The sequence below is a fragment of the Mytilus galloprovincialis genome, chromosome 9 (assembly GCF_965363235.1).
Source record: "Mytilus galloprovincialis chromosome 9, xbMytGall1.hap1.1, whole genome shotgun sequence".
NCBI lineage: Eukaryota > Metazoa > Mollusca > Bivalvia > Mytilida > Mytilidae > Mytilus > Mytilus galloprovincialis.
In genome coordinates this window covers 19,543,323-19,554,828 of record NC_134846.1, presented here as the reverse complement: position 1 = coordinate 19,554,828, position 11,506 = coordinate 19,543,323, and the positions used below count along the sequence as shown (strand labels likewise).

The 11,506-nt window shown below is 31.2% G+C and overlaps 1 protein-coding gene across 1 annotated transcript in view; it reads left to right on the top strand.

The window, feature by feature from the left end:
- Positions 1-173: 173 nt before the first annotated feature.
- LOC143044569 (U3 small nucleolar RNA-associated protein 6 homolog) overlaps positions 174-11,506 on the top strand; it is a 148,229-nt gene continuing 136,896 nt past the window's right edge. The window contains exons 1-9 of the mRNA XM_076216629.1: positions 174-367; positions 1,825-1,909; positions 3,144-3,185; positions 3,877-3,948; positions 4,658-4,726; positions 6,352-6,415; positions 6,762-6,880; positions 7,974-8,006; positions 8,787-8,828. Of these exons, the coding sequence (XP_076072744.1) occupies positions 276-367; positions 1,825-1,909; positions 3,144-3,185; positions 3,877-3,948; positions 4,658-4,726; positions 6,352-6,415; positions 6,762-6,880; positions 7,974-8,006; positions 8,787-8,828 (618 nt within the window). The 5' untranslated portion in view covers positions 174-275. The remainder of the gene's footprint in view (positions 368-1,824; positions 1,910-3,143; positions 3,186-3,876; positions 3,949-4,657; positions 4,727-6,351; positions 6,416-6,761; positions 6,881-7,973; positions 8,007-8,786; positions 8,829-11,506) is intronic.

Below are 11,506 nucleotides of genomic sequence, written 5' to 3'. Positions count from 1 at the left end.
AAATATAAAAAAGTCTACATTCAACTGACATTTTACAAATTGTTGAATTCGTTAACAGATAAATATAATTATTATATATACGAAAAATGTCAAATGTTTAAAAATTGCGAGAGAAAACCCGAGAAAATATCATGTCTATTCCGGACTTTTCTTTTTCGGTTATTACAATTAAAACTTCCGGTCTTTTAAAAACAAGCACGTGTTGAAAAGGACGGTGTAAACACTAACATTAACCAGTTATTTCTTAAAATCAGCCTCTGTTCAGAAGTGTCACAATGGCTGAATATGTCCAACAGAGTATTGAGGAAATGCTCCCTGAGTTGGAGCAAATGGAAAGAGTAGGAATTTGTACTGGAATCGAAACTAGGTAGGTCTGTCAAAACGTCCAAAAGCAGACGCCTAATTTGCATTTCCAACCAGACTAACAGCCTGACAGCTTATTTAAGGACTCTGTTTGATATCAACGCTTCTTTAGTATTTTTATATTCATCGTCATGTAGTACCACAGGTGTACAAAGAAAACTATGATCGCTAGACATATGAGTTTTTGACAAACGTACATGTATGATAGTGACAGCTACATGTAGGTACCCCTAATACATCTGTACATTTGCATATAACTGTGTAATAAATCGATTGACTATAATTATAAAAGTGTACCTCAAACTCAATTTTTCATTTTCATGGAATAAATGGATTTAAAACTCTTTCACTATTTTCCTTCATTTAGTCATTTCAATTTTCATAGAAATTCACATTTGGACTTTGGTTACCTTTAATAAAAGTTGGTAACTTAAACATAAATTATTTGGTATTTGGTGGAAAGTAAAAAAAATGTCTCATTGGAAATAGCACCCCATCCTCTAAAATTTATGACAGTTATGTAAGAAAAAAAGAGTTTGTCATAAACTTTTTACTTTATTTCAACATTTTGCAATGAAAATAAAAAGCCTACAAGTTACATATATGGCTTACGGGATACATTTTTTTGTATATACTCTTTACACTTATAATTCTTGTTGTGAGGCTGAGGTTGACAGTAATTTTCATTGAGCATGTTGAGAAACAATCTCTTAGCTGTGTGTCTTTAAATTTATTATACTGAATGTTTTGTCATTAATACATGTATATCTTTTAGATTTTATTTGAAAATACATGTAATTGAATATGAGTTTATGTACAAAACGATGTTGCAGTCATTAGAAAAGTTAAAAAAAAGTCAAAACAACATGTTTTTTTTTTGTATGATTGCACAGGTACACTATATACAAAAAAATACTGAGCCTGAAACGTAGACATGGTAGAGCTAAAACATTGATTTGAAAATTATTAATGTAAATTCAATTCCTTGTCTTGAATTTTGATTTTTTGATTATAATGCATAAAATGCAAACATTATTTTTTTTCCCATTAAAAAATGAGAGAGAGTAAATTGTCTCATTGATATGCATGGTATAAGGCAGCAACCGTTTGATTTTCTGGGGGGGGGGGGGGGGCTATGGTTTTTTTTGGAAAAAAATTTGTTTGTTTCACCCTCAGCTGCCACTATATGTAATGCTAAAATTGAAAGAAAAAAATTGTTTTCGACTTGTCGCGAAAAAAATAGATTGTTTTTCGCCACAGGCGAAAAAAAAAATTTGTCCAGAAAAATAAAAGTGTCGGTCTTTTTCTACTTTTATTATGTTTATTGTTGGCTAAAACTAAGCTTCCAAAATGAAAAGTCTTTTTTCTACTTTTGTTGTTTGATAGAATTTAGCTTTCAAAATGATTTCAAGCAGAAATAGGACTTTTATGTGTAATTTTATAATCTCTTATATATTTTAGAAAAATTCTAAAGAAGAGAACAAATTATGAGTATAAGCTGAGACGAAGAACAAAATGTAAGGAAGATTTTATGCAGTACATTAAGGTATGTATGTATTGTTAGGTAATACAACCTTTCTGTCAATTTCACATTTTATAAGTTGTTGAAAGGTATTTCTTGAAAAAACTTTTGACTCTGGAAATACATTTTTTTTCCCAAATCAACAAACTTAGTAATCTAGCATACTATATACATGATATAGATATATAAAGATGTGGTATGAGTGCCAATGAGACAACTCTTCATCCAATTCACAATTTGTAAAAGTAAATCATTATAGATCATAAAGGTCTTTAACACAGAGCCTTGGCTCACACAGAACAAAAGTGTAAAATATCAATTGTCAATACTAGTTTGCTTGGCAATCTCATTGTAAAAAATATAAGAAAATAAAAGTATTATCATAATTATGACATTCATAAAGTGCATAAAATTATTTGATAAAAAACTTGTAACACTGTACAATGTACTAGCTTGCTTCAATGTAAATATATATATATATATATATAATGACTGAATAAATATAGTCATCGATCAATCTTACAGGGCAGAGGGATCATGTAATATGATTCTGTACACTACAATATATATAATATATATATACACAACTCGTCTAAACATCAACCCAACAATGTTAGATCTGTAAATTTGCTTTCGCAAATTTTTGGTTCTTCCCTCGCCGGGATTCGAACCCATGCTACTGTGATATCATGACACCAAATCGCCTGCACTGCAGCCGTCCTGCTAGACCACATGACCACCTGGGCTTTTTATATATATATATATATATATACGTGTCTAAATTGAAAACTACGTTCAAACCTATGATTGCGTTGGATAAAAACCGCAATTTTTATACGTGTGCATGTATAACAAATTTCGTTGTAGAAGGGTCTAAAAACAGCACAGACAACATTTTCCAAAAGACCAAAAAAGTGAAAAAGTATATTTAAACAAAACGCATTTGACTAACAGGTCGAACAACTGATGTTCTTTAACCCTGCTGACTGCCATTGGCGATTGCCAAATAAAATTGATCACAAGATGTAACAAAATGGATCTCGATCAATATAAATTTAATACTAAACAGAAAAAATTTTTTTAACTTGTGGCCACGATGTTATGCCACAAACATACGGTGTCAATATATTTTTTTTTTAAATGATGAAAATCTAACTGTTGTGAGTGGAGAAATGTCGTAATACACACAAGTTATAGTTGTTATGTCTGTTACCACATATATATATATATACATAATGATTTTATTTCTATATTCCAGTATGAAGTTGATGTTCTAAAGCTTATACATACAAGGAGACAGGTATATAACCCTTTTTGATTGTTTTTTTTTATCTCACAAGATTCTTGATTTTTTTTATTTTTTTTATCATTTTATGAACAGATAAGTTCACATAATAATTGTATGCATAAAAACAAAATAAACATAAAACAATAGAGGAAAAAAATGTACAAAAAATAAAGATTCAACCACTGTAACAAGTGTGTTACAATATTTCTCTACTCGAGACAGTTAAATTTTAAAATTTAAAGTGTGAGGCTTACCAAGATTTAAAAATGATTAAAATCTAACTGTTGTGAGTGGAGAAATGTTGTAATACACACAAGTTATAGTAGTTAGGTCTGTTTCTGTAATGATTTTCATTCTGCCTTTTCAGAGATTTTTTGTGTTCTCTACAATGTATATATGTGATGTCATCAGGCATGGTTTCAAAAGAAATCACAAAAAAAATTGACCTCATAATTAACATGATTAAACTTTGACCTATCATTTGCCAAGAACTCTTTTTTTGCTAGTGAGGAGAACAATTTTGATAATTATATATAATGAATGAAACGTAACACAATGAAACCAACAATCAACCTGGCGATAGTTTCTTTATCTGTTACTGAAATATTTTTTTATTGAGATATACTTTATTAATCAGTCATCATGGTCATAAGATCTGTAACGTATATATATATAAACTAATAAATGTTATAATTTTTTACAGAAAGTGAGATACCATCACAAAAGGACAGAAATTGAGTATGCCATTACATGTAGAATACACAACTTATTTAGAGTGAGTGTTCACATAATATTGATATCATTGCGAGTTGGTTTTATCTGAATTGATAAACATTTTTGAACATAAAATTACGAAAGTTTAACCACCATTTTCAAAATGCCTTGGTTACTAAACATTAACCTTTTTATTTGTGTATGTATTCAAAATTTGCAATGAATTATGTACACCAATGTGACATTTATAAGTTTACATTTTGACTGACAAATCATAAACATGATTAATATGTTTGATTACATGATAAGGGAAAACATTTTAAGAATAAAAAATAAAAACAAAAAACTTATAAAGAATTTCCTGCTAGACCATGCAGACCAGGCATGTTTTAAGCAGGGTTAATTTAACTCCAAAGCAATTAGTCAGGTTTTATTTGTAGTTTGGGATTACCGTTACAGAATTGGCATTTAAATTTCACCTTTGTTCAAAGATCCTTATCAACAATTCATAGTTTTATACAGTAGATGATGAAAAGAACAGTGAAATGTTCCTGTTGGGTAAAGTTCAGGGTAAAATGATAAACATAGCCAAAAGCCGACACACACACAAATTCCCAATGTATGGTACCTTTTATCAATATTTTGCCTCACAGATTTTGTGAGTTACCATCTTCAAGCTATTTTAAATACTGGTTCAGACCTCTATCTTTCTCCTGTCTATTTAGAGAATATTACTTTTGTAATTGAATTATCTTATATTCCATTTACAGTTGGTAACCAACAGATTTCCTGATGATGTCAAACTTTGGCTGTCACACATTGAATTCTCACAATCAAGGGTATGTAGCCAAACCAGATTACAGGGTAGTGGTATGAAAATACTTGCAATACAAATTCAGAGAATCAGGTTTTATTTCAAAGACAAGTTGAATACCAACCCTAATTTTGAGTGCAGACCTTATTGGTTTTATAAGCATTTTTTCATAGACTTTTATCAATAAAACAGTTATTTAAATTGCTAACTTATTTCATAAAAAAAATCAACAGAAAGTAGGAAAAACTCTTTAGTGATCGGGAAGGACGTGCGCCCTGCGCCTATAGCGCATATTGATAAGAAATGGTGAATACAGTGACAAATGAAATCGCCCACGTGGCGCACCATATTTATCACTTCGTTTAGATATCGTCAAATTGATTTCTAATCGTGTTCCGTGCCGTCATGTGTGAGTACACAACTGTGTAATGTTCCTCAAATAATAGGAGCTCCTATATATTATTGGGATGTATCGGGTGTTTTTCTATGGTAATAGAACCATGCGGTTTTAGGCTGGTCCTCTCCCTTGCAACATACGGGTATCACAAAGCCAAACAGACAAAGGACAGAGAACCAGTCTACATGCGGTTTAATGTCTCAGGTGTTTTCCTATGGTAATAATAGAACCATGCGGTCTAACTGATAACTCAAAAAACGTAATTTACCATCATTCATGAATTTGATATAATTTTTTATAAACAACTTTAAATTTGAGAAATTTGGCTAGTACAGACGAGATTTAACTCTCATAATAATCTCATTAAGTTAAGCTTGCTATTATTTCGATTGAAAAACCCCAAAGCCTTTTTATGAATATAGTTTTTGTCTCCATAAAAGATGTCATTTTTTGGTCTTTGGCTCGTTTTGACATTTTGTTAACATGACTTCAGTGAATTGTTGTTTTGTTCTATGAATTAATGGTGCTCTCTACTGTTATTCTTGTCACGGTAATGAAGTTATAATAATACAAGAAGTGCAGAGGAACGTCTGGAATAAGTATGGTATCGACAAAGACCAAAATTTAATGTACAAAAAAAACATGAACATGAACAGACAACAGTACCAGTTTAAACATTGTAAATAAAGGTTAACTTAAATATTGTTCTGTTTGGAAGAAGTTATTCTTCATTCATTAAAATTAAAATTACAAATCCATGATATTATTTAAAATCATAAAGGTAAGTACCAACACCTCTTTGCCAAAATATACTTATACTTTTTTTTTTTTTTACGGAACTCAATTCAAATGGCCCACTCATTTGACAACATGGCCCATTGAATTTATTTTTGAGGGGCCCTGGGCCCATAGTGAAAAAAAACTTCCTGATCACTGCTCCTTTTGCATGCTGGAAATACCAGTTAGTGATTAAGTATTAAAGGGAATTAAACTATAAGCTCATTGAAAACACATAGTTTTCAGGACTAAACAAAAACATTTAAACTGGCAGACCCTATAGTATTTGAAAGGAATTGCTTAATAGTAAACACACATTATTTCTTAGTTTGATGTATCAATTTTTTTTGTGATTTTAGTGATCTTCTTTAAAAAGGATAATTATTTTCTTGCACAGAGTTTGGGGTAAATATGAATTAAATGGTCATGTGATGTATGGATCAGTTGTTGACATTTCCTAATATTTATCATTTCAGAAAGAGAAAGCAAATGTTAGTAAATTTTTTACCAAGATGTTACAAGTTCATAACAAGAAAGCAGGTAAGATTTATTGTCATTTACTGTAGGAGCAAGGTGCTGCCATCTGGTGGTCATATTGCTTCATTGTACAAAGTTGGAATGTTCTTAATGATGGCTTAAAATCTGTGACGTAAACAAATTTTATATATTTTTCTGATTAAGTAAAGCATTTTTGAATTGTTAATGAATTAGAGAACACAAGGCTTAGAAGTAATTTTATGTCAATTGGCAGCTTCATTATCACTTTTCTAGAACATTACAGCACTTTTGCCTGCTGACCTGTCTACATGGCAGCTGTTACTTTAAATATAACTTATGGATGAAATTTTAATTAATTGTCAGTAATGACTTACATTGGCTGTTTTAGATCTGTGGATTCTAGCTGCCAAATGGGAATGGGAAAACAACAACAGTCCTAATAATGCAAGACATCTGTTACAACAGGGAATCAGATATCTCACTAACAGTCAACAGTTATGGCTGGAGGTATGTTAGGGCAGTACCATTATGATTAAGGGGAGACCTGAGTGGAATCTACTCATAAGCTACATTGATTTTTATAGTAATTTTCCTTTTTTATCATAAAGGTGAAAATCTAAATTGGCCTTGACCAATGTCTAAAAAAAACGTTTCTTTCTGTGCTCCAACATTATTTAAGTATTACAGAATAGCCTTTTACATCAGGGACTTGTGTAACACTACTGCACAATAAACTTTTCATTTAAGGATAAAGATTTTCCCTTACTTTCATATTGTAAGTTTTTCACATCTTTTTTTCTTTTCAAAAGTCTGTCAACCTTTTCATATAGGTATGACAGATATTTTGCTAATTTGAATACAGCTACTTAGAAAGTATTGGAGTATCAAGTTATAGTTATGTCCCTTTGTATAAGAGTTCACATTTTTTGTACCCGAAAACCAATGTGCAGATTTCAGTCAAAATATTCAGATCTTCATTAATAAACAAAACAAGTGCCCAAACTTGATTATTTTTATACCCCCGCTTTAAAAAAAGTGGGGATATACTGTTTTACCTCTGTCTGATCATCTGTCTGTCCATCCGTCCAATGAATATTTTTCGCCGCATCTTTCTCAAGAACTACATAATAAGGATTTCTGAAATTTGTTTTCAGGGTCTTTATAAGTCACCTTTATGTGATGCTTTTTCGGGTTTATCACTCAACAGCTTCCTATTTACGGAACACTTGTATCATTTTACACATGATAGCCAAGTTGAAAATTTTTGTCACATTTTTCTCAGGAACTACAATACTAGGATTTCTAAATTTTGGTTTCATGGTTTATATAAGTCAGCTTTACGGTATGATGTGTTTTCAGATTAATCACTTCACAAACTCATGATTACTGAACTATTTGGGCGGGGGTATTATCAGTGAGCAGTAGCTCATACTTTCACTTGTTTTACCTGAGTGATTATATAAACAACAAGATGTGTTATGAATGCCAATGAATCAACTATCAACCAGAGTTGAAATGACGATTATGTAAAAAGGAGGTTATAGGGATGTTGAACCCTGATTAAAATTACAGTTTAACATTCTAAATTTATATTTTACAGTATTTCAGAATGGAGTTACTGTATGCAGAAAAGGTAAGGTTTAACATTTTTCATAACATATGATCAGAATTTTTCATTATCAAAATACCATTAGGCCAAAAAAAAGTATATATATGTCTGTTTCCTGTTGCCAAAGCAAATAAATCATGGTAGGCAGGTCGGGATTTTTTTTTTTGCACTCCCTATTAGATTTGCAGTCGGTTCAATGTTATGTTTGGTTAGAGTCCTGTACCCCAAAATGAGTTAATCTCTTTAAAGAAGCTATAATTGACTTCTACCAGTGTCAACATTTTTTAAACCTTAATTGTAGCACATTTGTGCTGGGAGCAGCCATTTTGATTGTTTGGGCATAGTAGGATCAGACTGGAAACGATTTTTTCCAGAATTTAAAGAAAAAAATCTAGGGTCGGGGGTTTTGAGTCGAGGTCGGTTGGGAACAGGCAACAGACATATATTTTTTTGGCCTTAATATTTGAGAAAATTAAAAAATTATGGAAAACTTCTAAATTTCTAAAATCAACCTATTTTAGATTGAAGCTAATTACTTTTTGCAAGTCATTTGAATACTCCTGCATGCTGCAATAATAGGCTTTTCTTAATATTTTTAAATCAAAAGTGTTTTTTTTTTGTTATAACTTTGTGTGTACTGAAATTCACTTTTAATATATCAGTCCATATACATACTTACCACATATAAACAGTTGGTGATTCTCATCTTCATGGTTCATAAAACAATGCATTATCCAATTAGTTAAATACTTGATAAATGTCAATGAAACTAATTTCACTGAGCACTTTTCTTTACTTTTTTAGTTACGGCAGAGAAGGTCTGTTTTAGGGATTGACGAAGAAGAGGTGAGTTAGTCCAAAAAAAGGTGTAGGCCTCAAATAAGATTGTCCTCTCCATTTAGTCTTCTTACACTCAAACCTTTTGGGATTTTAAGTTAAATAGATTCTTGGTCGACACAAGTTGAATTTCTTTTATGTCACATGGTACAAAAGTATGATTATGATTTAGATACTTAAAAAGCTAAGTTTTAGTACTTATATTTTCTTTTGAAAAAAAGAATGAAAAAAAGAAAGTTCTGTATTTTATCAAATTTGTCATAATTTTTTGTTTTTGAATAATTTTCTTCTTGTAATCCTTTTTGGTATGTATGTTCCTCTGGTGTTAAATTGGACAAACCCTACAGCACAAATGTGACAGAAAAATTGATGATGATAGAAAATGTAAACAAATGTCGAAGAAAGATAGTATAAACCAATTCATAAAGAACAATTTTAGATCACTAAAGTTATTTGACAGTCGCAAAGTGAAATGAAAAAGTTTTATTATCATAAAGGAATGCAGGGAACAGTAAAGGAATAAACATCCCTCTATCATCTCACTTATTATACATGTGCTCCATGATTCTGTCACATCTGCATTGGTTGTTTATGCAGCTCGTGATAGGTAAATTTTGACTCCAAAACTTCTGCTGAGGCGAACTAAAGCAATCACCAATCAAATCAAACCAAATCCAAAATTTGATAAGCAGCCTTAGTTTTTCATCAACAATTACCAAATGAAATTTTTCTTTCCTTTCATAGGAGAGAAATGATAAATATAATCCTGTTCATCAAAAACACAGCCATGTTAACAGCTAAATCGACTCTGATCCATTTTCTTTTTCCAATATGTTAGGCAATGTCCAGAGGTAACCTTACAGTCATCAAGTCTGTATTATGCAATGCAATTTGAATTTATATATATCAGGTAGAATTTATCTCGTTACAAAAACTGGGTATAACTGCTTTACTATGATTACACAATATCAGTATTTTTCTCATAGAAAACAAAAACAAAATGATTCAATTGGCACTATATGGATGACAGCCAAATCTAATTACTTTGTTAAATGAGAGTTTAAGGAAATATAGATATTTTTCAAAATACCAAGATCATTGCCAAATAGGGGAAATAACTCTTGTCAGTTAGTGATAAACATACATGTCAAGTGACATGATATTCGCGTGTAATACACGCTTTTTCAACGGTTTACACGCGAGGATTTTGTCACATGGCGTGTACACACTTTTCACCACTTTACACGCAATTACACGCTTTTTCGTTCTTTTCATTTTTTGGTTGTTAGTGATATCGCTATTCTCGGGTTTTTTCCTTATTCGGCGATAAATACCGAAAAATTCGAAGTAATTGTTTGGCTGCCGTATTGTTTATTTTTCTATATGGACAAACTGTAAAAGGTAAGTAGTTTGTGATTAGTTTTAACGATTTTGTGACTTTCTTTTTCAAATTCACTTTATAGGGGAAATGTGCACAGAAAGAGGTCACTTTCAGGGCCTGTACCGTCGTCTAAAGTGCCGATTGTTAAGCCAAAACGATGTGTACGGCAAGATTCAAGATTTATTATAAATTATATTTTGGAGTTCGAGTTTAAATGATCGAGTGACAAGTAACGCATAATTTGTGCATGCTATGTTGCAATGATAAAAAAACCCAATACATGTGAGAGGAGAAATACAATGTAGCTATTTGAATAAGCATTTAACATGTTTATCTAATGGAAATCAAATTTATAAAACATTTTTCTTTTTCAATTTCAGTTTCAAATCTAGCCAACATGGCAACAGATTTCTACAGGCCATGGGGATAAAAATATCACAAAACTGTTGGATCAGCTCTAAAAGTACCAGCTTTCTTCTGATGAACTACCCAGTTTTAACCAGGCAATAGCAATGGAGCAATGGCAGAGATAATAGATGACATTTTACATTGCCAAAAAAAAAAATCATTATGACATTCTTTCAAATCTTGATGAAGCTAATTCAGTCAAATATCAATTCCTACTGTGGGAGAGCCTTTTCAATTATAAAGATATTGACACTGAATTCTGATCAGAACTTGTATTGTGTGCTGTTATCAAATAAATGTAACTAAACTTGAAACTGGCAGTTGTTTTGAATATGTGCCTAGTGGTGTTGTTTTAAAAGCAACATACATGTAACAGACCACTGTTTAATACAATAAAACTTCACAGTAGAATATATATTGTTTTTTTATATTCACAAATTTGTATGAAATTATGAACATTACCACATTCATATTAACAAGTCCGCATCTACGTCACGCGTTTTCACACGCTTTTTGACATGTCATGTCATGTCATGACATGATTTCCCATTGTCAGAGGTTGACATGTATGGTGATAAATAAGTTGTTTATTATGTTTTCTTTAAAAACAAAATAGATAAGATGTGCCAATTCAATTCTCTCAGGCTATAAACAAAGTATGAGTTTACCATGATTCATATTTATTGGTGGGTTATCATTAATCTTCCATAAATATATAATGGTCATTCTAAAACCAAGCTGCAAGCCTGGGCCCAAAATATTTTCAAGTTGAGGATGTCTCCCAATGGGAGATTTCTTATTTTTGCTCATGCATTTATACCTGATTCTCAGTCTCATGCAAAATGAAAGTGATACTCCACTGCCTACAACATTGTTGCTGTGGAAATGTAGATCTTAT